This window comes from Enoplosus armatus, chromosome 19 (genome assembly GCF_043641665.1).
Source record: "Enoplosus armatus isolate fEnoArm2 chromosome 19, fEnoArm2.hap1, whole genome shotgun sequence".
Lineage (NCBI taxonomy): Eukaryota > Metazoa > Chordata > Actinopteri > Centrarchiformes > Enoplosidae > Enoplosus > Enoplosus armatus.
The window spans coordinates 10,288,036-10,315,031 of record NC_092198.1 but is presented as its reverse complement, the minus strand read 5'-3'; the positions used below and the strand labels follow the sequence as shown (position 1 = coordinate 10,315,031).

The 26,996-nt window shown below is 41.7% G+C and overlaps 1 protein-coding gene across 2 annotated transcripts; it reads left to right on the top strand.

Annotated features, from left to right (window-relative positions):
- Positions 1-3,766: 3,766 nt before the first annotated feature.
- Positions 3,767-24,216, top strand: LOC139301853 (estrogen-related receptor gamma-like). Of its 2 annotated transcripts, XM_070925333.1 has the most exons (9): positions 3,767-4,089; positions 9,296-9,547; positions 9,685-9,842; positions 10,989-11,105; positions 13,228-13,239; positions 16,969-17,079; positions 17,675-17,857; positions 21,748-22,017; positions 22,331-24,216. In XM_070925333.1, the coding sequence occupies exons 1-9, from the start codon at positions 4,034-4,036 to the stop codon at positions 22,573-22,575; spliced, it is 1,404 nt and encodes a 467-aa protein (XP_070781434.1). In that variant the 5' UTR covers positions 3,767-4,033; the 3' UTR covers positions 22,576-24,216. The 2 variants fall into 2 exon arrangements, with proteins under 2 accessions (XP_070781434.1, XP_070781433.1); XM_070925332.1 differs by lacking the exon at positions 13,228-13,239.
- Positions 24,217-26,996: the final 2,780 nt, after the last annotated feature.

Here is a 26,996-nt window from a genome sequence, read left to right as displayed (position 1 = left end):
TCCATTTCCTGTTACGTCTGGATTTTGCCTTGGTTGATGTCATTGTCCCCTCTGTTCAGTTTACTTGTCATTCATCTTCTGTGAGTTTGTTTTTTATGAGCCCCTTGGGTTTTTGTTTCATCTGAACTGTACAAGCTGCCGTTTTACTTTTTAACTAAATACATTTTTGACATCCAGGAGGTATCAGTCGGTTTCAGTAACTGTAAGACTCCTTACATCCCGACTGATGTTGATTTTTGATGCCAATATTGATATTTGAATGTTTAAGAAAATGATATATTGGCTGATAGTCTTTTCATCCAACCTTTTTATGGTTTAAAGATAAACTTATCAGTGTTCTCTGGTGAATAAAAGAGACGCTGTTTCTAAATGATCTCAAACACGTCTTTGGCATTTCTTGTTACTCATTGACTGACACATACACCAATAAATATATATCTGCTCTAAGCTAACACTGTCTGATATATTGGTATGGATGATTTATCGGTCTAGCTCTCCTTTATGTAAGATCCCACAAAATGTATTGTGCAGTTTGAATTGGATACTCAATTGATTACTTGATTGACAGAAAATGTATCGACAGCAATAATAGAACCGTTAAAGCCACTTACCAAGCAAAAAGAAAGCTTCTCACATGTGAGGATTTGCTGATTTTCTCTGCTTCATATCATTTTAAATAGAATACAATTGAGTTTTCACTGTTATTTGGGCAAAACAAGCAAATTGAAGATGGTACTTTGGATTCTGTTTAATCAGCAATCAAATAAGACAAGACTAAGAGTCTATAGCCAAGCTAGCTGTACATTGGCACGGTGGTGCTTTGATTTAAATGCTAATGTCAGCAAAAGTCAAAGCCAGATTCATCCTCATTTCATTGTAAAACATCCAATAGTTGTTGAGATATGTCAGTCTGGAGCAAAATGGTGGACACAAATCGACATTGCCATGCCTAGAGCCACGCCAGTAGCTAATTTGATAGATTATGTGACATAAATAATCTTCTTTCTGCAGCCCTAATCTGAATTCATTCTGAACCTGTTGAACCTGATGATAACTGCTCGATCCACCGATTCAGTTCAATGAGTGCAGCTTCTTTTCAGTCTGTAACCTTTTTAGTCATATTACCGACGTCAAACACTGACAGAGAGCAACTGCAAAGTGAAACAAAAAACTTTTTACATTGGTGCACAGTAATAAGGAAATTATCAGAAAGAATAAACTGCTCCGGGGCGCTCTGCCCTTCAAGTGGCTCACCTGACGCCACTCTGGCCTGACTCAAGTGTGCCTTACTATTGTTGTGGTCCGTCCCAAGACCACTCAGATGGTGCCAAAGAAAATATCAACCATTGATAAAATTATTAATCTCTGCTTTTTAATTTCAACCCGTACTCGGTTTCTGTATGAATATGCGGAAAAAAACCTCCTCAGCTTTGTTTGAGCGAATAAAGAATCCATTGACGGCTGCTGCCAAACTAAAAGCCACTGAGAGATAAGAGCCACTTCACCCTAACGTCAACATTCAGTTTCCTAAATGGTTTATAAAAGATAATTTCTCTGTGTAGATAATGTTTTATGCGATACATTAACTTTAGGAGATTTGATACGATAGTAGTGTCTGGCTTTTTGTGTTTTATGGCTGAGATAAAATTATCTACCATTAGAAATCACACTCGTTATCTTTTATGGGTCTTTGTATGTACTCTCTCCTTTGTGCTTTGCATGTGCTTGCGTCCACATGTTTGTTTATACAAGTGGCGAGCTTTAATGCAGTGTGTGTTTCTGTTTGGCAAGCTGTTTCATGTGGTGCATAATGAGATAAGGCCCACTCCATGCAGTCTGCTGTCTGGCCTTTATCTGAGCAACAGACACATTAGGGCAGGTGATTTCATTCCTGCGGTGGAGATTGGTTGGGGCGAGGGTTCAGCTCAGAGCACGAGCACAACGTCACGTCGACGAGAGAGGAAGAGACAGGCCGAGACTGACGAGAATAGAGCGGAAATTCTGATGTTTACAAGTACCAAACTCCCTTTGACATCTGTGCATTTTTGATGCAACAATATTATTTAAAACTTCATCATCATTTGTGGCGGGAAATTATATTGTTCTTCCATCACAGTATGTTAAAAGACACGGTTCATTTTCTGCTTTTTCTATGTTTAGTGAGGAAGTTAATTCACAAAACACGAACCCACTCTATTATGTTTTGTTCCTTTGAAGACTCTGGATGGGACTTGAATAGTGATCTGTGTGTTCTTGTGCTTGTACGTTGATGGAGAATACTTCAATCATCCGTGTGTATCTCCACATAGACAAACACACTGTAGGGCCTGTGTTCTGTGTGTACAAATCTGTGTTTTCCTCATGAAAACTCTCACTGGAAAAAAAGACAGGATTCATTAGTTTTATTATTGTTGTTATTAAAGGTGTTATTTCATAGATCATATATTTACTGAATTCTCATCAAATCTAATCAGGTTAAATTGTAGGACCTGAACACCAGACATATGAAAAACTGCACCAACAACACAAGGAAAATAGTCATGTGGACATAGTGAGTTTTAATGTTTTTAAATTAAATTTGTACATTTTTCCGCTGTAGTTTCGGTATAGGTTGTTGCACCTGCTAATCTTTTTTTGTGTGCCAAACACTACTTACTGGGCTTCTCATTGTGCATGCACGTGTGTTGTCAGCAAAAGGTGAAAAGCATCACATTAGGCACATAGCCATAGCTGATTAGAACAGATAAAAGTACTGTACCCACAGTAAGTCAGTTAAGGCTTGGCTACAAACATACTGTATGTGCGTGCATGTCTCCATGTGTGGAGGTCCATAGGTTTATTCATATCTGTGTGGGAAGATGCTGATTTTATTTTAGACATGGCATTGTCTTTAAAAGTGTAGATTTTGGAGGAAATTATTTAGCTCATTATATCCAGCATTTTTTGGCATGACAGGAATAGAGGAAAATGCTCATCACAATTTTCTGGGGCCCAAGGTAATACTTGTTTTGTCCAACAAACAGTCCAAAACTCAATGATATTCAATTTACACTGATATAAAACAGAAAAAAAGCACACATTTAAGAAGCTGGAACCAGATAGTTTCCCTTGATAAATGCCAACAATTAATGATTGAAATAGATACATTTTCTGTGGCTCTATTAATGTTAATCAACTGAGCATTAGATCTGATTTCACTGCTAGAAACACATTTCTGATGTTGCTGTGTTTCACTTTTTCCCCCCTAGAAGACCATATTACTGATTGTCTGATAGGCTGGCAGGATTTGTGATTAGTTGACTGAACAAACTTTTCTCAAAAACACTGCATAGATCATTATACTCTTTTGATAAAGTGATTAAGACCGTACAACTGTGTATCATAGATGGATGTGTTTTTGGGCAGTATATGAGTTTAAAGGTTATCACTCAATTCATACACACATAGATACAATTCATTATTTGTCCTTTCTTTCTCAACCACTATGATATAAACAAAATCTGCTGCTACTACTTCACCTTCCACATTCCCGTATGAAGTTTTTTTCTAACAACTACAACCTGTGAAATCCCCAACATCCTCTGTTGTCATATCCACCTGCCCCAGCTAGAGGTTGGCTCTCATTGGCTCAGAGGACAGCCAATCAGCTGCCAGCTCAGTGTTCCGGGGGAAGGCCATTCAAATGTGCGGCTGAGTATTCATGAGGGGCCAGCTTTTTGCTCGGAGACCCCTGTCACACACTGCCAGCTAGTCACAACAGTCAGGACTTCAAAGGCAGCCGGCTGCCAGGGGCTTGTTGGTGAGAAGCGTGAGTGACAGGGAGACAGAGGCAGGGACAATGAGAGGAGCTGAGAGTGTGACACAGCAGAGGACAGGGCAGTAGATGGAGACAAAGTTTGGAGGCAGAATTAAGAGAAAGTGGCAAACAGTGCAGTGAGAGATACCGTTTATAAAAAAAAAAGGATAAAGAGAAGGAGAGGCAGACAGGAACAGAACATCTTTCTCTTCTTCGGAGCATGTTGGCAGAGTGCACATGGATTTAGTCGACCTCTACCTCCCAGAGTGTTTCACCTACCACTCTGACACAGAGTAAGTACTCTCACTCTGCTAAATGACTGTACCGAGGAGTGTTTGCTCTCAAAATGAACAAGTGTCACACGGGCGTAGCAACAAACTGAGCTCAAATTGTGTGTGAAAGTTCTAGTAATAATGACTAAGTGTGTGTTTATGACTCACACTCCATTGGTGCCGTACAGGTGTCGCGTACTGTGAGCTTTTGATTTTCAAGTTGATTTGAATACTTTAGAGAATCAGTTTCATTTGTGACACGTCTGTGAGCTTGAAATAAAATTACTTAGCACATTTAGAGAGCTGGAGTGTGAGAATCAGAGTGGATAACACAAGTATTTTAGGACATAAACATTTAAAATGATCCTTATCTTTGCCATTTATCTTCCTTAGAATTAAGTCGGAGTAAATATTTGCCATTAATGACCAGTTTTAGGCCCGTAGAGTTACTGCTAATAACCCTAGAAATTCTTTTTTCATTAGCGATTAATCAGTTAGTGAAGTCTATAAAATTTCAGAAAATAGTAATTAATACTCATCATGCTTTCCTGAAGCTTGTTTTGTCTAACTGACAGTCCAAAACCCAAAGATATTCAGTTTGAAATTATATAAAACAGAGAAAAGCAGAAAATCCTCATGATTTAGTGTATGAAAGTAGAGTAAAGTATGTTTGGCATTTTTGCTTAGAAATTCCTAAAACTATTAGTTGATGATCAAAATAGTTGCTGAAAAACATTCTGTGGATTGACTAACCTCAGCTCTACAGAGGTGTGATAGAAAAAGCTTTACATAAATAAGTGTTCTGATGAAAATTTCCCAGGTGTGGAGGTTTGTTTGCATGGCTTACAGTTGTCATTGTTCAGCTTGTTTGTTTGTTGATAGTGAGGGTGAGTCGGTAAGACCAGTTTGAGAACAGCCTGGATCATACAAGGCTGCTGAAAATCTTCCCCCGTCGGACACGCCGACAACGAACGAAACAAATGAAAGCCTGCGAAGAGATGTGCGGAGCAGCTGTTTGATTACCCCGAGACTGCTTTTTGATTGCCTTCCTTTTCTGTAATCATAAAAAAATCATGTTCATTATCATCACCGCTGCGCTTTTATCAGCTGTGGCATAATCACTCTGCTCTGAGAACACATCTCATCGAGCAATTTAGGATTGAAATTAACTTTCCCCAGCAAAGAAAGATAAAGGGAATTCAGAGACAGACAGACAGACAGACAGACAGACAGACAGACGAGGACCAAAAAGACAGTGAGGCAGAAGACATGTGGATGCACAGGTTGGCTGATTGCTAGTGACAGACGCAGGCAGATAAAGAATGGGAGAAAAGGCGGCGATGGCCGCAGATGATCCCCTGTATGGCACGCTATCCTTGTTTCCGGAGCCTGCGGAACGAAGCTCCAGCCACAGGCACCTCATCTCCCTGCTAGCAGCTTCGTCCAAAGCCTGGCTAAGGCTCTTATGGTTGGCTGGGGGTGCCACTGATCCCTGCTCATCTCCTACTGGCTCATTAGTAAAAAAACACTACTGAGACCCCACTGACCTAAATAGCTGCTCCTCAGGGTTGGGGTTAGAGCTAAAAGGTTAGTCAACAGGCCCTTTTTGTGGTATTGCAGGGAGAATCTCTGTCGCCTTGCATTTTGTTTTCACTTCCCTAAGGCTTGTAGATGTGCCTTTACTCCGTTTTTTTTTATATCTCTGGGTCAGTTCCCTCTTATTTTCTCTATTTCCTTCCCTCTCTGTTTTCTTGTCACCCTCACTCCTTCCCTCCCTCCTTCATCCGTCGGGTCATTGTCTGCATTATGACCCTGCTCATTTGAAAGTGAGTGTTGCCTTCTCTCGTTTCTTTCAACACCCCCAGGTTAATGAGCCACAGGACTGCCCCTTTCTTTCTGTCCCTTCCCGGTCTTTTCACACTCCCTCTATCTGTCTGCCTCTCTTGTAATTTCCTCCCGCCTCTCTTCTTCTTCTTCTACTTCTCTCTTTTTGTCTCCTTGTCGTCTCACGCTGCATTTTGGCCTTTGTTGCCAAGGTGCAATTAGAGTTGTTTTGGATACCGAGACACAAAGGGGTAAGGTATGATAACGTTGAATACCCATTGACACACACACACACACACACACACACACACACACACACACACACACACACACACACACACACACACACACACACATCCTCTCTGATTTATACCCGCTGCATGCCGCTGTGGGAGCTGCACCAACCGTCTTTTGATGGGCTTTTATGTGGAGTTGTAGATTAGTAGTCTGTCACAGTGAATATTACATCACATCTGATCACCCCACTCTAATGCCATTTCATTATGAAAGCAAAACACCAAAGCCTCATCCTCCTCCTCTTCTTCCTCCCTGTGATGCATTATAATGGGAGAGCTCAAGGAGTATCTCACTCTGTACCTGTCAAAGACTTGACAGAGCAATGTGGACGCCTGTGATGGATAGCCAATAAGTAAACCAGAGAGTCATTTTAAAAGGAAACTGAAATCTCTTCACTGTTCTGTGTTTATAGTCTTCAAAGTGGATTGGAGAGGTGAGAGACGGCAAGGGGGGAGGGGGGAGTCATAATGGTCTTGTTCATTGTTGATTGAGGTAAAATTTGGGGGCTTAACACTAGAGCTGGGTATTATTGGAAATGTTTCAATACTAGTGCTGATACAATACCTGAATTTCAGTACAGATAACATAATAATCTTTTTTTGGATACCTTATCCAAAAGAATGTCTTCCCGCAAAATCCTTTTTTTCATTTAACAAAAGCTTCTCAAATGTTTAAAGCTGCACTAATCAATATTTTTATATTAAGAATGGATCAAATAACTAGATGTGATGTAGTGATGAACCCGCAGAGAATTGTCACAGCAGTTCCCCGCAACTCTACGGAGCTTTTTAAAGTCTTTTAACGGCTAATTGTTTTGGTTTTTACGCCCCACAGCTTTACTGTTTTGATTCCCTCTCACCAGCCCTCATTGACGTAGTTTTTCTTTGATAAACCCACGGTACGCTAACTGCAAAGCACCAAATGGCAAACAGACAAAATTAGCAACTGGCTAGTTGACATAGTGCAGCATTCAGCAGCTAAAGAGCCAAATATTACTTTTAGGAGTTGGTGGAGACCAAAGCAGAGCTAAAAGCAGGATGAATACTGGACTTACATTCGTCAGATGACCACAAACACGACTCCAAATAAATGATAAATTTGCTCTGTGTCTGCTGGGTGTGTAAATAGTCAAATATTTAATAGCATGTTTGCCGTAACACCTTTATAAGGCGAAATATGTCAGTTGTTGCGCTGCCCATAAGTGACCAAAAACATAAAATGATTCAGGTTTAATTTAAACAAGCAGTTAAACAAGAACTTCACCTAAACCACAGTCTAAAATAGACAATGACTATGATTTTGATCAAAAACAGTTTAATACCAACTTTCTGACAGTTTTTGATACTGTGTGCTATGGATATTTCTATCTGATACCCAGCCAGCTGTGACAACGTTGCTATAGTCACTTGGTTTTCTTATAGAGACGTCCACTGTTTGCTCTCTTGGTATCTTCACTTGTTGTCAGTCTGTCTCTTGCTGTGTGTCCATGCGTCTGTCTTTGTGGCTTTGTAGAGGGGTCAGTAGCGCGTGCCCATGATTTACTCTGGGGGTGGTTAAAAGCAGCCACTCTCTTTGCCTACCAAATGACTTGTGGCCAAGGGTACACGGATTTACATGGCAGGAAACAGACTGGCTTTGACATCCACCTCATCAGGCCAAGATTAGAGTGGAAGAGATGTACGGCTGTGTGGATACTGTGTGTGTGTGTGTGTGTGTGTGTGTGTTTCTCTGCTGGTGGAAGTATGCAGCTGAGAGCGAGACAGCAGAGCGCTTTTTAAAGTTGGCCTGGCGACAAACAGTTGCATGCAAGTATGTGTTGGGGTGTTTATGAAGACACTTGCTTTAAAATGTGTCTGTAAGTGTGTGTGCGTGGAGCGTGAACATGTTCCTGATCACGTGAAGCTGAAGTGTGTGTGTAGAGAAGTCGGAACCTGTCTATGATTTTTTTTATTTTTACATCCACACATGAACGCCTGACGCCACGATGTCAGTTTGCACGCACGCGCGCGTGTGTGTGTTTTCAGGATGTGTGTGTGTGTTTTTTTTCTCCTCGGCATGGTGACAGAGAGTCTGTTGTGGTCACATAGTAATCCAATAATAAAGTAATGATACACACTTTAACATGCAGGCCTAGAAGAAGATTCACGTTGTTATAATGGAGGTATTCACAGAAAGTACTTCTTACAACCCCAGACATGTCTGTATTTTTGTCATTAGAATATATTTATTTATTATTATTATTATTAAATAATAATTATAAGCAGAAAGAGGAAAAGTCTGCTGTTCTTGAAACCATTCATTATTGTCTTTTTTAGTGAGTTTTGGATTGTATTTCCATAAATCTTAACATTTTATATCTGTTATTGCACTGCAAAGCATCTGTTCATGTCTCATTGAATAGATTGTTTTAATGTCTTTTCTTTTAATGTTGTAACAGCCTGTTAACTGTTGTAAGCTACAGAGTGTTTGACAGGTGGAGTATGATGAGTAACTGAGAGACACAAAGAGACAATAGCGAGAGGTAAAGAGGCAGAAAAAAAAATAAAGGCCATGATAATGCAGATGATTGCTGGTTTGGCTATTTCCCTAAGTTTGCTTAGGCAATTTCCTTCTTTGAAAACAAAGCAGTGTAATAGACAGCAGCTTTGCATATGTGGGTAATCCCAAACGGCCGGTTTAGATAGGACTGGGATGGATGGATGCATGAATGAAGGGGCGTGGAGATGGACGGGCGGAGGTAGTCGGAGCATCGGAGAACTCATGAGGGAAAAATAGGGTGTAGTTGAAAGAAATAGCATGTGCTCTCTGAGCCTCTGTAGCTCTGTGTGTGGTTTGAAAATACATATATGAATACATAAATTAATGGTAATGATTTTTCCAAGCTGCTTATTGCTTGATTACCATCTGTGTAAATGATGCCTGACTTAATAAAACTAATCAAAGCCCACAGACCTGAAGGTCAATTACCCGTCATTAATATTAATAACAACACCAAGGTGACTCATAATATAAAGCTGACCTGAAAGTCAAATCTCTCCCCATCATGAATATTTATTACAATCATATATAATGCATTTTATCCTCTTTTTATCTCTCTTCTCTCCAGACATCTCAGCAGGATGTCAGTGAGGGGCTTGGACCCCACCTGTCCCTCCACCATAAAGCGTGAGCCCTCCAGTCCCAGCCCCAGCTCCCAGGGCGACGTCAGCCCGGCCCAGCCCAGCCCTGGAAGCTCTTCCTCGGACACAAACTCCAGCTACGGGCCCCTGACCAAAGGCCTCAATCACAGTAATGGGCTGGACTCGCCAGGCCTCTACGGTCACACAGCGGGGTTGACCAACAATGTAGGAACAAACAGGTTGGTGTATGCCTTATACTGGCCCTTATTGTTTGTGTTTCACCCCACTTGAGATATAGAGAATAGAAGCACGATGACTATCTGAGCACATTCCTCTTAATTTCTCCTCTTCTTCTCTCTTCTCTTCCTCTATCCAGGAGATTTGGGGAGGAAGAAAGCCAAGTGAAGTGTGAATTCATGCTGGGCACGGTGGCCAAGCGGCTGTGTCTGGTGTGCGGAGACGTGGCCTCGGGCTACCACTACGGTGTGGCCTCCTGTGAGGCCTGCAAGGCCTTCTTCAAGAGGACCATCCAGGGTAAGAGAGAGACAAACACACACACACATTCATGCACAGGAACATCCTCACTTTTATACTTAGTAACAGAGTTTATTGTGCATGGCTGATAATGCCGTCCTGCATCATATAAACCTGTTTTACAAGCAACATGGAGCAGATGCAGTTGTACCCTGAGCATTTGTTTTGGGATCAACAAGCCCTGATTAGTCAGCGCACAGCTTCCGCATCTCAAACTGCAGAAAGGCTTTAAATAAAGACCTGTTTGCAAACAGCTGATATGCGTTTAAACTTACAGCGCACGGTGTATATAGTCAACATGTTTGAGTTCAGGCTTTAAAGCTTCAGATAACATATGGTGCTGAATGTGTGCACGTTGGCTTCAACCCTGAAAGCCGTTAGAGACGAGAGCCAGCGGCATGCAGTGTGGGTGTTTTAAAAGGATTGTCCTGTGCTCTGTCGGCTCACGGCCCAGGTCGAGGTCCTGGCAGGCGGCGTTGTGTTTAGGCCTCGAAAAGTTGGCTACTGTGGACGGGTTCAAAGGGCAAACAGGATGAGCGGCTGTCAGATCAAATGCGGAGATCTGATGTCTGGCTCATCAGATACTTCCTGTTTCTGATCGAGGGTGGCAGCTGAGAGCGTCTGCAACTGGCCAAACGCCATCGGGCTTAACGTGCACATTTGGCTGCCATGGCTATTACTCCCAGTTAGGTGTTGAGAACACGTTTTTTTTGGTATGTGGTTGCACTGATTGTGAGCGATAAAGCCAAAATTAATGAGAATGTCACAATAATTTAAAGGTGCACACTCAGTTTACTGATGAAATACTCTTTCCAGTTGCATTGTGGGAAGTGTAGGTTTTAGGGGGCGTCACCCACACCAAGAACTAAAATTCGGAATATCTCGGCCTCTACTGCTTTGATTTTGATTTTCTTTTTCTTAATGTGTCTCTCTTGAGTCCCCCAACTTTATGGAAGTGCAAAACTAAATCGCTGCCCTTCAAGATCTCGTGCTGGGACACGTTTTAATGAAATTTAACTTTTGACATGAGAACTTTGAATCTCAATATGAGACATTTTGTCAGAATTAAATGAAGATTTGATGAACTCCATTATCTCCACTGCAGTTTAAAAAAACGTGTTTCTTATCCTCTCTCTTCTCCTCCAGGTAACATTGAATACAGCTGCCCAGCGTCCAATGAATGTGAGATCACCAAGAGAAGGAGGAAATCCTGCCAGGCCTGTCGATTTGTGAAATGTCTGTCTGTGGGCATGTTGAGAGAAGGTCAGCTATACACCGAAAATCACTTTAAGACCTGCGTCAAATCATTGTTTGAGTTGCTTTTTCTGATCGCTTGGTCGACTTGGCAGAAGTTCAAACCACATCCACCACAGTTGAGGTAGAAAAAAAGCGCCTGGAGCGTGGCGGCTAACACAAGTCTGACTGCCATTTCTTTGTTGTGCATTCCTGGAAACAATACCCTGATTACCAGCTGAGATTCCCTCAATGTCTCACCTGGTAAACTGGTGATGGCGTGTACTGTAGTTCTGTAGACTCCTGTGAAACCTGAAACCTTTGACAGTTAAACTTCAGCCTCTTCATGCCAGCTGTGATGTGTGTGTGTGTGTAGGTCCGTGTATGTGTAGTAAACACAGGCGCTGAACAATGCATAGCCGTGTCTTTGAGAGGGAGGAGAGGGCTACTAACTGTTCAGATGTGTCGGTCTTTGCTTCACCAGCCTTCCTCCGAAATAGCTTCTGGAAACCTGCCAGTGTGTGTGTGTGTGTGTGTAGGTGTGTGTGCAACACTGCACCAGCTAGTGAGATAATGGAGCAAGTCGTTGCTAAGGGCTCCTCGGACGTGGCTTTAAAAAAAAATTAAATGTAGGGACTTTTTTTTTTTAAACTTGAGATATTTTTTAGATTTTAGAAGTGGGGAATTTAATGAGAATGTGACAAGTAACCTTCCCAACTCAGCCTATTGCTTTGTGATGGACGATCAAGTTTTTTTTACTTGAGTCTGAATCTCAGTTATAGACAGAGTGGTGCCTTACTACACTCCAAGCAACTTATAGTGTATTTGTACCCATGGACAGACTCTTCATGGTTAAATTAAGGTTGAATACATTTAAAATAAAGCTAATTTCTACTATGCAGAACTTCATTACGTACGCTCAAAAACATGGACATGGAGTGGTGACACGTATACATACCACACAGAGAGCCTGTGACAGCGGCCAGGTGCTCCTTTGGTCCGACTGTGTGCCTGTCTGGTGACATATTGTTGTCCAGATTTAGAAGTGACTCAAAAAGGAAAACATTGGCGACCTCCTACTGTACTGGCCGCTTGCTACATGCTGTGTAGGGCCAAGATATGATAATAAAGAGGGGAGAGCAGATAAAACGTGCGTCTGTGGTGGAGCGAGGGATAGTAAATGTAAAGAAGCATTTAATTGTTCTCAGGATCGTACACCATTACATTCATTAAAGAGTTATTGTTAGCTTGGTCACAAATGGGACAATAAGTTCACACAAGTTCATTCAAAAAACGTATTTGTGCCCTCGACTCCTGCTTCTTTTGTGGAGCAGTTTATACTCCGACAGAGGAGGTTAAATTAAAATGGCACAAAACGACAAGCTACAATGGCTTCCTCCATTTTTACTTGCTCCGGCAGCACTGTCAAGGCGGCTGTGCACACACTGTTTCTCTGTGCTTCTTGCCATCATTTTGGATGCTCTCACTTTTGCTTTCACCTCCAAATAAAGTGATAATGTGGCTAAATTCTTGACTTGTTTACGACCCGTGCGATCGCCTGACCGCTCTTTTCTAGCCCTGTCTGACTTTGTTGTCGCGATGTCCCCATATTCCCCCATCTCGGCAATTACTTTCACAAGTATAATGTTATTATAATCAATAGAGATGGTGGCCAAAACTATGAAAATAAGATCCCAGTAATAAACTGGAATGATCCTTTAATGCCACCTACTCATCTCTAAACACACAGCAGCACTGTGTGTGTGTGTTCCTAAATGTGTGTGTGTGAGTTATGGATACACAGCATTACAGCATCTTTACGCGCGCATCAGTTTGTGTAAACACATGTCGGCCTGCACTCACGTTTATGCACACACCTCTGTGTGTTTGTTAGAGCGAGTGTGTGTCTGTCCTTTTTCTAAATTAGCTGCTTTTAATAGGGCAGAGGCATCAACAGCATCCCAGTCCGCCTCTCAGCCGCCCCCTCCTCTCGCCACCCCCTTTGCTTTCCCTCCCCCCTCATAAATTCCTCCAGATGCCTTGTGGGACTCCTGGACCTCCGTGAAATGCGAACTGCCCCTCGTAACTCCCGTCGTAAGCGCCCTCGTAACGCGCTTCACCGTGTCTCGTAATGCCCCTCTTCCCCGGAGAGGCCGCAGTAAAGGCCGAGACAGAGGAGCTGTGAGGTTTAACGGGGAGAGTCAGAGCCGTATTAAACACACAGCTAAAAGACATATAGACCCCGGGCAGGGTTTGATTAAGCCCTGTTTAGTGCTCAATTCTGCAGTTGCTGTCGCTTCTAAGGGCAGTAAAAACATGCATGTTAGCAAAATGTGTGCAATATTTTATTTATCATACCAATGTAATTGTGTGACCCTGTATTTTAATGGCTTATGTTCCAAAGAAATAAGGCCAGTGGTGCAGCAGCGCCTCTGCAAAGCACCTTCCTCTCCTTCTTTGGCTCTTCTTCGCCGCTTCCTGCCGGCTGAACTTGTTTTGTCTCAGGTGTGTTAATCATGCTGCGTTAATCTGCATTCTGAGAAAAGCACCAGAACGGAACGGAGGGACTGTGCATGGCGATTTTCTAAATCCTTTTCATTTGTTGATGAGAAGCTGATGAGAATTACGGCTCTTTGAAGGGAGCCGGATCTTGCGGCTCCGTTCCTTTCCGAGAGCCGCTGGTCCTTCTTTTTTCTTCACTGGGATAATGATCAGATTCAAACTTAGTGCTGTTCACGCGAAGGGGAGTGGATTTAGGGTAGGGCAGTGAAATCTGGGCACAACAATAAAAAGAACGGCTTTCACCAAGAACAACTCGGTTCCCTTCATTCGTACCAAGGAGCCGTTGAGAAGAATCGGATCGTTCAGAAATGTAACGAGAAGCAGTGTGCAGGGAATATAAAGGAGGCAGCCATGTGTACATTTGTCACAGTATCTGAGAAGCGAGGGATTGTTTATACTGAACACATGCTGGTGGTGACAGCAGCAGTGATGGAGGCGTTGGGGTGGGGGTGTTGCCACAGAACACGGTAACCTGGATCATTCTGGATCAGGGCTGGATGTCCCTGTTTCTGATCCTGCTGCGCTGTGTGCCTTTTGGGAACCTGTAAAGCCTCTCATGTGAGGATCCAGACACCCTCAAAAGAAGGCTGAGTGATGAAAGCAGCAAAAAATAGATCAATGTCTGAGTAGTCCGTGTTTATCGAACTCTGATGGGCTGCAAAGACGAACAGGGAGGAGGTGTGTGTGTCCTGTTATCCACCAAAGCTATTCTTGGCCTTTTGGTTGTCGGCACATTCCACTGTGAAGAGTCACACTTAGCTCTGATGTGTGTGTTTGAATAACTGTCAGATCTGAGCACGAGCACACACACACACACAAATATACACTTCTCCTACATATCGAACAATCAAAGTCGCTTGATTTAATCTGGTGTTTGCCAACAGTTTTTATTAAATTTGATAACAACACACATGTAAACACCCTCATCCCTCATCTCACACTTCGGAGTGGCACCTGCCAAGTGTTCGGGATAATCCACACTTATTATTTGCCCCTCATGACATCACCAAAGGGTCTGACGGGGCATTGAGTTTACCCGAACAATCTCTTTCATTCCCCACTTATCCTCTTGAGTAGGAGCTTTTCACTTCTTCCTCAAAACTAGATGGATGGATGGATGGGACAAAACAATCCCACCTCAATGGCCACGTGCTAGCTTTTTCCAGAGCTCTCAACCATATTACAGTCTTCATCAGCTCAGTTGTCAGGGGGATGAATCTTTTGACATCTGAGCTCAGTAGTTGATATAACTTCATCCAGTTTTAGGGGTTTGCATCAAAGTTCAGACTTGACCTTGACAAAACAATCCCAACTTAAGATCCACAACTAGCTCTTTTGACAGTCATAAACATATTCATCAAAAGCTTTGATAAGAGTACATTTGGGTTGGTAACAGATCACAATGTTTAATACAATTAATTTGGTTTATCGTCCAGGCCTAGTTGAAAGGGTACGCCATCCATCTAGTTTTTCTTATTATTTATCAAGATTTTAACACACAAAAAAAGCTAATCTGCTTCATCAGGACTGTATGGGTGTGGTTTGATCTGATTTGATTGACAAACTACTGGCTTTTTTTAAAAAATTTTGATTCAAATACTGTTGAACCTCGATTAGTGCAGGGAAATACGTCGTATCACCTTTCGTTTTTGTTTTTCGATTGAGCCCCGTCCACTTCAAACCAGTCAGAAGAGCTTAAAGAAAAACTCAAATACACAAATCCCTTATGTAAAACAGAAAGTGTCGAGTTCATGTCGGACCCCATCGCTCAGGGTGAGAAACTGATTGAGACGTAGGCTTACGTACAGTACTGTATTAGGACCTTTAAGGAGGTGGGTGTCAAAAAATGTAAATGTGGACGTATACTGTCATACAACATCTGAGCATGATATTTCATAATAGTCTTATGGAAGAGCCTGTTGGCTTACAGCGGCCGTCACAGGCCACATTCTCACACCATCGCTTTGTTATGAGTGGCCCCCTCTTTCCACCTTACCTTTCTCCAGTCTCTGTTCATGCTACATTAACTAATAAAGCAGAAATTGTATCACATTGTTGTTATGGTAATAGCTTAACTATAAAATTCAAAATTTACAAACCAATGATGCCAAAAACTAAGAATCTCTCCATAAACTGATATAACCCTACAACACATTTTACATGATAAAGAGGATATTGTTTTATTCAATGTCGTGTATGTTCATGCATGCTCTCCATAAATATCTGCATAAGTAAGAATAAGTACAGGAGGCAGGAGCAGGAACAAGCAACACCGTGAGCTGTCAAGTGGGCAAATAATACCCTCAAGAGTGTCTCTTTCAGGCGTGAGTGCCATTATAGATCTATTCAGGGCCACTGTGGCCATTTACACACTGTACTGTAGAGCAGGTAACCCAACACCACTACTGAAGGCTTCCTGAGTCACATTCACACTCGCTGGACACATTTTCTTCAGAGACACACCTGGTGACTGTTACTCTCAGTATGTGTGTTTCTCCTCCATGGACATGAATCCAATCAGCTTTTCCTTATCTAACTGCCCCCCTACACACACACACACACACTCTCTTAAATCCCCATTGGCATGGTGACAAGGTTGCCACAATGCTCGTTAAGATGAGCAGTTGTCATCGGCTGCTCTAAAGTTGTTGGGTGTCGCGTTACAGGATGCGTGCTGCTGCGCTGGCATTAGACATGCCCCCGTTCAGTCTCCTTGGGGATCGTTAAGACATGTGAGCAGATGATTGGGCAACGTCCTGATGGTTCAACACGAAGCCTCTTTCTGATAACTGATTACCTGTTTGAACTGTAGTCAGTGTCATCAATACTCTACTGATGACAAACGTCTGCACACTGATTGAAGAAGTCTGTTGTTTGGAATCACTGTGCGGACATTTCTCTCTTTTCATCAATGCTGTTTTCATCAATGCTAATGAAATACGATGAATTGTGATATGAATTATCACCTAATATGATTACGTTTGGATTACTTTGGTTCCAAAATCCATTAACAACAATTAACATTATAATTGAACCTTTATTTAAAAGAAGTTTACTATGATTTGACTCTGTGAACTCACAATCTAGATGCCCTTTTCAATCATAAAATCAAACAAGAAATGACATTTGTCAATAGTATTTGAAACACCAGTTACTGTGAGTCAAAATGAAATCACTGAATTTTAATTTTCAGCAACTTTTTCTTTCTGTATCTTTTTATGTATGTATGTGAGTGAGTGTTGGCATTTGGCACTTCACCCTGTGATATAAGGAGGACACCCAGGCGGGTATATGTTGTTATATGAGTGTGACTGTTGTCCCGTTTCTGTAGGTGTGCGTCTGGACCGGGTTCGAGGCGGCAGACAGAAGTACAAGAGGAGAATAGACGCTGAGAACAGCCCGTATCTGCACCCACAGAATGCCTTGCCTCAGAAAAGAACATGTGAGTGTACAAACACAAGCTCACATAAACTACATGAACACGACTCTAGTACATGATTGTTAAGTAGTCAGTGTATATTAATGGATCCCTTTATTGTAGAGGCTCTGATTTTACCTGTGTTGAGGTCTGCGAGTTCAAAACAGTCAAATCGTGCTCTCTGCGATGTTGTCTGTCACTGCATTGAATCATTTTTATAGCTAGTATTTGCTAATGAGTTGGCATCAATCAATGCTGTTAATCAATGCCAACTGTAGTTTTTGAAGGGCGAAGAGGGAAGCTTTGAATGGCTGTAATGAACTTTGTTGCCATCCTGTGAAAACCATGTAACTTCAAAAGTTTTCACGAGCTCAGAAAAACAACCCCATAATGCAATGCAGTTTTCAGATCATGCTGTGGGGGTTTCAAATGGTTTATTGAGCTTCAGAAGTAGGGCCACTTTCTCAACCCTTAAAGGAAAAGAGATACGTGGTCTTCACTGGACAGCAGTGCTATGTTAACTGGTTGTATTATATATAATCTCAATGAGATTACCTGATTAAACAGAGACGGTTATGATCATAAAAAAATCTACTTTCACTCTCTCCATCTCTGTCAGTCATTGTTGGCGGCGTGGTGGAAAACAAGGTCGTGTCTCTGCTGCTGGTGGCCGAGCCGGAGGGCATCTTCGCCATGCCGGACCCCACCGTACCCGAGAGCGACATCAAGGCTCTGACCACGCTGTGTGACCTGGCTGACAGGGAGCTGGTGGTCAACATCGGCTGGGCCAAACACATCCCAGGTACGACTTCAGGCTGAAACCCCCCAGAGTCAGTCAGTCAGTCAGTCAGTCAGTCAGTTGTCCGCTCACGCAATCCACCCCACACATTAGCTCACATTAAGTCTATAATCAGATCAGAGGAGGAGATTGTTGTGATTTGTGGTTGCCAAGACACTCACTGGATGCCCAGAGGAGAGAGGGCATGTTGGTGCGGCTGTGTGTTATCTGTCAGTCATCCTCTGTGTGTGTGTGTGTGTGCCATGCCCTTGCTGATCAATGTGTGTTCCTAATATATCAACCAGATGACCAGTGGCCACCTGAGAGTTTTAATTCATTTCCTGGGCCGTGGCCGTCTCTGAATTACGGAAATCCTCCTGACACTTGGAGCACACTTAGCTTCTCCTCTGACACAGGAACAGCAGAAGGGATGTCAAGAGTTTTTTTCCCCTTTGGATGAGAGGGTGGAAAGGAGAGGGGAAGTGCATTCTGACAGATTAGTGGGATTAAAACGCTGGTATGCAGCTATGTTGACGGTTGTGATCGTATGCACTGGCAACAGCAGGTTTGCAGGTCTGCTTTTGATGCTTGGCTTTGAAGACCTTTACAACACTCCCAAATGAAAAATGGCACTTATTCAGAAGCACTTTTCACACTTTGGGAACGTGTGTTTTGGGCCACTCTTGGTTGTGATCTTATTCAAGTAAATGAAGACAGGCCTGCAACCTACGATTACTTTCATTATAAATTTATCTCCTAATTATTTTCTGAGGTAATTAATTAATCGTTTAATCTGTGAAATATCAGAAAATAGTGATAAATTACAATAACAATCTCACATAGCACAAGTTGATGTCTTTAAATCGCTTGTTTTATTCGACCAACAGTCCAAAACCCAAAGATATTCAGTTTGCAACAATGTAAAACAGAAAAGCTGCAAATTCTCACATTTCACAAGATCATTTTTGGCATTTATGCTTGAAAAATTAATTAAATGATTAATGGGTTGTCAAAATTGTTGCCTCTTCGCTGCTATCAGCTTCTCAGATGTGAAGACTTGCTTGTTTTCTCAGATTTACATTATTGTAAATTGAGTTTTGGACTGTATCTATGTATCTGTCTCTGTCTGTGCTGGACTGTAGAGGCGTTATCATCTGTCTCGATTTCTCTTCTGTTTTCTTATCGTCTTTCTTCCTCTAACTGAAGCCCTGACTGCTTTATCAGCCGTGGTTATACACACCCAAAACATCACCAGGGAAACACCTGGGCTTTTTGTTGATGTCTTGTCTCTGAAATGCTTACATAACAAACAAAGCAGGTGTGTGTGTGTGTGTGTGTGTGTGTGTGTGTGTGTGAGTGAGTATATCTCTGCTATATTTGTCCCTGTATTTCTTCCTACGCAGTGGACGTGAAGCAGCCATTTGAGTGTGTGTTGATGTTTGGTGTCCCTCATCAGCATTTCCATTGTTCTGTTAGAAAAGGAAGAAGAGCATCACCTCCTCCTCCTCCTCACCCCCCTCACCTCCCTTCTCACCCCCCGGGCTGCTGCTGTCTGCCTCTTTTCTCCCGTTGTCGGCTCTTTACTGTCAGCGCACGAGACAGACGGAGTCCGACTGATGGGTGTATTTGTAGCCCTTTGCCAGTGGAGGGTCTGGCTGAGAAAGCGGAGCAGCGGAAGAGGCGGCTGTATACACAGCAGATACCCACCTGAGGGGAGAGAGAAAGACAGGGAGCCATGTATTCATCCAGCTGTCAAACTAATTTCACGTTTTACAAAAAGCTAAATAAAATAACTAACAAAAGGTGAACCTCCATCAGGCGAGTTGAGGCAAATAAACAATACATATTCACATTCACTTGACTACTTTCAAACAGTTTTTTGATTACATGGAATAATTCATGAGACATCTTCAACACGTGTTTCTCGCGCGTTTTTACTTTCTAAACTGAAACAGTCAACATGTGTTGAAAGCAATAGTTCAAATTTTGTGAAATACGCTTATTTGCTTTCTTGCCGAGAGTTAGATGAAGAAATCGATACCATTCCTATGTCTGTATGATAAAAATATGAAGCTGGATCCAGCAACAACTTTATTAATCAAAGAAGAAAATAATTTAATTTGATCGGAGAGAAAAACAGACAGACAGAGGCAGAGAGGCAGAGAAAGAAAATGGCAAATAAAAGAAAAAGGACGACAAAAAAGATGACAGAGATCACGGGACAGAAGACAAAATGAAAGGAAGGGACAATAGCATCATTCAGGGAACAGGTTGAGGAGGTAAAAGAGACAAAGAAAGAAAGGTATATAGACGAGACATACACAGAGAGAATGGATATTAAAAAAACAGGCTGCCCCCTCCAAGCAGCGTAATGGCCATGTCACATCAGCTCTGGATGAGTGGCAGGCCACACGGCCCCCATCGCTGGGAGAACCAGGGTCCTGGGCAAAGTGGCCTGGGCCATCTGAGTTCTTTGCCCAGGGGGAGGTGAGTGTGATGGGGCTACTGTCCTGGCTGCTCCCCCTCCTCCGTGTCTGCTCTTATCAGGCAGATTGACAGTGATGTGGTCTGAAGTCTGAGGGCCAGACTGGCAGATGAGCTGGCTAAAGACCAACTGCCCTCTTTGCTTTTGGCCTTTTTGAGTCTATGCTGCAAGTTGGCTGTCAAATTTGTGTGTGAGAGCGACTGGTGTGACTGGCTGTGTGTTGTTGTTGATATGATACAACTAACACTGGCAAGACATTTTTCTTCTCCTTAATGCCCTCAGTGCCCTTTGCTTTGAGGGAAAAAAATCATTTGTCCCTTTAAAACGTGGTCTTTTCTCTTTATTGAAGGGTTAACTTGTATTTGTCCTTAAAATCTATCAATATAATGCCTGAGATTTCATCACACAGGCCCAAACACACCCACTCACACAGGTCTCTGTCCCTGATCGATGATCCAGTGCCAGAATACTGATCCCTATCGACCAATGAAATTGTGCACAGACAGCGTTTCCAATCAATCAGGGAGCGATAGTGGGGAAAGGGGCGCCACTGACGTCCCCACGGTGATTGTAAAGAGCAATGGATCCTGATAACAATCACTGATGGTGTCAAAAATACAAACGCCTCCCCTTCCTCCCCTCGCTCTGTAAAATCATCTATTTAATGACAGTAAACGTGTGTGTGAGTGTGTGCATGCAGGTTTATGTGGGGGACGTGAGCAGGTTTAATCATGCTCCTGTGGGGTGTAATTGTCAATCAAAGTGGGTGTGTCCAACAGAGTGTAATTAAATTCACCACCTATTCACTCCCTCTGTCCTTTGTTATGCCCTTTGCAATGTGGAGGGCATCATTTTGCTGCAAGAAAATTCTGTATCATCATTTATTATTATTATACCGTATATAAATTATTATTATCATGTAGACCACTGTTTAAACTCACTGTAGTTTTCATTAAGCTAAACCTCCGTTGGCTATAGCAAGAAGGGAAGAAGACAGAGAGGCCCATCTTAAAACCTAGAAAATAGAAACTTTCCATTTTCAGTGCAGCTACAAAGGATTTTAATCCACCTACCAGCACCTGTAATGCTGCTATAGGCAGATTTTGTTACCTTTTGGAGGTGAGTCTAGCTGTTTACACCTGCTTCCAGTCTTTATGCTAAGCTAAGCTAATTGCTGGCCGTAGCTTCATATTTACTGGACAGATATGAGAGTGGTATCAAACTAACAATCTGTCAGCAAGAATTGAATAAGCATATTTCCCAAAAAGTCATACTAGAATGCAATGCAGCTACTGGAATTGGTTTAAAATAAGTGACAAAGCTCATTTCTACTAGACGGTTACTACACTAATGCTAATGCAGAGGACATTATACAGCTGTTTTTACAGGCCTAGTAGGGCTAACCATTTTTATCATCTCGTCTTTCCAGGCTTCCCCTCCCTCTCTCTGGCTGACCAGATGAGTCTACTGCAGAGCGGCTGGATGGAGATTTTGATTCTTCGAGTGGTGTTCCGCTCGCTGGCCTTGGAGGACAAGCTGGTGTACGCTGAGGACTACATTATGGACGAGGAGCAGTCAAAGTTGGCTGGGCTGCTTGACCTCAACAACGCCATCCTGCAGCTGGTGAAGAAGTATAAAACCATGGGGCTGGAGAAGGAGGAGTTTGTGGTCCTTAAGGCTATCGCGCTCGCTAACTCAGGTATTGAGTTAAGTTTAGGATTAGCCATGCTAGCGTCGTGGCTCTGTGGATGGCAATGTCGGTCGGTCGCTTGGTCCAGACTGAAATATCTCAACAACTATTTGATCAGTTGCCATGAAATTATGTAGACACTCATTGGCTGTTAGACTTGTTCATTTCTATTTACCTCCACTCTTCTGTATGTTTACGTTTTGTGCAATTAAATTTAAAATCTAGAATCAGGCTTTTTGCAATTCTGCTTTTGCTTTGTAAAAATCAATAAATAATTATGATAATAAATATTATAATTCCTCAATTCCACCTCCCTTTATAGACTCCATGCAAATTGAGGACTCAGAGGCAGTTCAGAGACTCCAGGACGTCCTTCACGGGGCCCTACAGGACTACGAGGTCACCCACCACCCAGAGGACCCTCGGCGGACTGGCAAGCTGATCATGACCCTCCCTCTCCTCCGTCAGACGGCTGCTCGTGCTGTCCAGCACTTCTGCAGCATCAAACAGGACGGCCGTGTGCCCATGCACAAACTGTTCCTCGAACTGCTGGAGGCCAAAGCCTGACCCGAACACAGACAGCCATTAGCCTCGTCCTGACCCCCCCCCCCCCCCACGATGGAGGGGTTAGGATGACGGGAAGAAGTGAAGGATAACGGGTAATGTTGGGGTTTGACACCATGTATTTGTCCATTTCAGCTTTGACAATAAAGTTTTGATTCTGCAGTCACCGGGAAGTGCGTTCTATAGGCAAGCAGCTTGAACATTTTTAGAGCAACTCCCCTCCTACTCCCAATGAAAGTTTGAATGGAAGCAAGTCAATGAAGCAGTTTAATTTGCATTTAGTGTCTTGGAGATGAGGACATTGTCATCTTTGCTGTTTGTGACTGTAATTTAAGTGCGTTGACCTGCTTTGAAAGGTTGAACAGGGATGGACAAAGAGCATGAAAGCAGAAGAAATCGCCTTCTAGAGATATTTACAGTTACATGCCAAAAGTAGAGCTTCTTTTGTCAAAAGACCACCTGATACTTGAAGATCCTCATGGATTATTTCATCCATCTTGAAGCCTGTTAATCTGCATTCTAGTGCATTTAGAGAGCCTTTTGATGATTTGATTTGTCCTTTTTGTATAGAAAAGGTAAACATGTCCTAAGAGGTAAGTCTTGCCAAAGAGTAAAGACTCTTACTATTGAATAATACCAGCATAATGTCCACAATAATATAATGTGGCCTGTAAAACATTCACATAAACCCGCATCCCTGCTGTGTTGTGTATCGCAAAAGTATCTATTCACTCCACTCATACATAGACAATTAAAGGGAAGCGATTAAGTGGTCAGAACCTTATGAAACAATAACCGGCCTCCTGATTTTAGAAGAACATTTCAGGGAAAGAGTACTTAATGTCAGGATACAACTGTACGACAGCAAAGTGATATTTATTTAAAAGTGGCTCTGCTCGTTTGCTGTTTTTTTTATTTACTAATGTGGCATTAATGAAGAGTAGATTCAAGCAATTACAGTGGATGATAATTTTTTAAAAGATTTTTAAATGATATCATTGTAAGATAATTTTTTACTAGCTTCTCTGCTATAGCACTGATACCTATGTGTACCATATCATGAAATTCCAGATGATTATAATTGGAGTACGTACTTGAAGATAATAATGCCGTAGAGTTGTTGTAGACCCATAGATTAACTTTAACTATGTAAAATGGCTGCCATACTGTATAATCTGGATTAGGGAGGCATTTGATGTCCTTTCTACGGTAGAAGTCTATGTGTAGGATGAAATTTGTGCACTACTTTTCCTTTTAGCCATAAAGTTTTGGGGAAACTGGTGATGGCGCTCTGTTAGTGTGTTTTGTGTGAAGAGTAGTTATATCTGAAATTTGTCTTTTTTCCGCACACGTCAAATGAAGGGATTAAACTCGGAAGGAATATCAGTACAGTGACTTAAACGCCCAAGTCTTGCTCCTTATTTTACTCAAGGTACTGTGACACTATAATGTGCATATTTTTGTGACAAGATGATGGCAGCAATATGCCGGTTTTAATGTATGTACTGTACGTTTTGCTGTATATACGTCATGTCTTACGCCAACAGAGATGTTTAAAGATGCAAATAAGATTTGTTTGGACGAGCTGTGCCGTGTTATTTCATTCTCAGGTGGATTCTTGGGCAATAAAGATGATCCCCTTAATGCAAAGCTCACATCATCCAAGTGTCGTCTTTCTCAATAAAGGGACAGAAAGGCTTTGAAACAAATTCATTTAGAGCTGGTAAATGGGTGCAGTCTATTCTGCACAGTCCAACAATGGACTGTCATTTCCAAGTAAGGCCCATTATGGCACATTTAGGCCATCAGAGCCCAGTTGGATGGAGATTTATAATTAACAGCTATAATGTAATGAAGTCTAACAGTGGCTCCGGGGAGTGCTGGTCATCAGATGCCGATGGAAGCAGAGGCAGTCGACTCATTGCTTCATCATACAATCAAAAAGAGAAACTCCCTCTCAACACTACTCTTTAGTTTTAGGTAGAAAGTAATAATATTTTGGTAATGCTTTGCTTTAAACCCCATATTTAGCATTTATAAGCAGAATATAAACACTTATTAAATAGTTTATAACATACTGTAATGTAGTTGTAAGCAAATCCAAGGATCCCGCAACTATCTAACTTTATTTATATATGAACAAACACACAAGAACAAATCCTTATAGTGTGTTAAAGTGCATTTATTAACTGTTAATACACACCTGCAGGTTTAAAATGTGTAGATAAATGTGTGCAAAATTCACAAAGACATGTTGAGCTTGAAGTTTCAGTCTTGACCTTGAAAACAGACAAAAGATTCTTAACTCAAGGTCCACCTACTGGATTTCCTCCAAGGCTTTCGGCAGCATCTTGTGGCCAGTTTTCTCAGTTGTCATGGAACACGAAGAAGTATGTATAAATAAATCAATAAATACAACTTATTTTATTTTATATTAAGTACTTTATTAATGAATATTTCATATTAACATAATATATGAAGACAATATAAAATTACAGCTGTATGACATACATTGTCAATCATCTTTTATCTGTTAAGATACCAGTTATTTTTATACACAGGATGCTTCACATGAGCAGTTATAGTTGCTGACAAATACATTAATAAACATTCAAAATGTCCTCATAAATGCTACATCATAGAATGTTTATTAACCACTATGTCTCTTTGAAAAACAGAAATAACACTTAATTCCTCATACAAATGAAAAGTTGAATTAATAAGCAATAAAAAAAGCACCCTTGCTCAATTTGTTACACTCAGGTGTTTTGCTGCTACAGCCTTCCTTGGTCTGGTATGACCAGTTAAATAGGGGTTTAAAATAAAGTGTTATTATTATATTATATACATTATATTTTCACACTACACATTTTGGAAATTGGAATTGGAAATTATTGCGGTGGTGAGCAGCACTGTGCGTTTGTTAGATTGATTGAACCAGCAGATATTGTGCAGGATTACATGGTTTTTGATTGAGTTTACAGCCGATAAAGGAAGCATTAGCTGGAGAGACATGCAGCTTTCAGTGGCAATCAGTCAAGATTGGTTCTGTGACATGAAGCATGTGATTTTGTTTATATGTACAAGGAGAGGAGACAATGCCAGCTAAGCCTGAAGAATAAAGAAGGATGAAGAGATGGAAAGACAAATCAAAAGCCAAGGGAGCCCATTTGTCCTTTATCCCTCCTTATCTGTCAGCAGAAGCTAAATAATCTCTTTATTTACCTGTGGTTAAAACTCACGGGGGGCACCGAGGGATTTGGAACAAGCTGGAGATGTTTCACCACATCAGCCGTCAGTAAGTGAGTTAGTGATCTTGAGTGATATATCCCCGTATGTCCCTCTCCTTAAATGAGTTAGTACGTGTCTAGCGGCCGTGTCGCCCAGACACCTTGGTGATGGATGAGGCCCCGAGGAGATGGGCTGTAAAAAAGGCTGATTCTGGCACTCAAGGGTGAGATCACTTCCTCAATAAAAAAGCGTTGTCCCGAATCATCACGGCAAGGTATGAATGTTGATTAGGGTATTAGACGAAGGAGAGCTCGTCTGTAAAAATAAATCAAATGAGCTGTTAGTTAATGTGCCCCCCCCCCCCTCTTATACAGAGTGGTGATGCCTGGAACTGGGGACCAATGACTTCAGAGAAACTGTTAAATAATAATTTTTTTTGGCTGAAATTATTATGTAGCAGCATCCTTTTCAAGCATTAAGTTGTCCTTGTTTTGTTGCAGAAAATCGTCTTAACACTGCCGGGTCTCACCTCAAAAAATAGTCCTGAAATGGCCACACTGAGCCCAAACGTTACAGGCAATGTTGTAAACATGGCAGGCAAACTATGCAATGATTATAACTGTCATGATTTCATGTGTGTTGTTGTTGTGATTAACCACATTTCTCCTGGAGAGATGTCAGTAACAATCCAAAAGTAATTAAAACAGCATTGTTGTTGTTACTAGAGTGGATATCTGTCCCTGGACCAGGAGTCTGGGAAATGTGTCATATGGCTTGAATGCGATATAAGTGGGAATATGAGTTGCATGTTACACCTGTTACATGTTAAGAATAGTTTGATAGTAATGATTTAAAACTATTTCACATTTTCCACAAGTTGCTGTCTCCACAGGGAGTTTTTCTACAAACTCAAACCTTTCAGTCATAAAGATCCCCTCCATGTTTTCAGACATATAAATATATAGTCTGCTTTAAAAGATCATTTGTCTCTGATGTGGTTTGTCTGTTTGTAAGTTCTTAAAATTACGCCTCTGCTTGTACGAACAAATCTTAAAGTCAGATTTAAGGTGAGCACAGAGAAACGTGATGAATGTGAAAACAGCCCTCTGGTGTTAAACTCTGCTCATACATCATTCAGTACATCACAGTGAAATCACAAAGAGAAAAACACATTTTTCAGAATCAGAATCAGA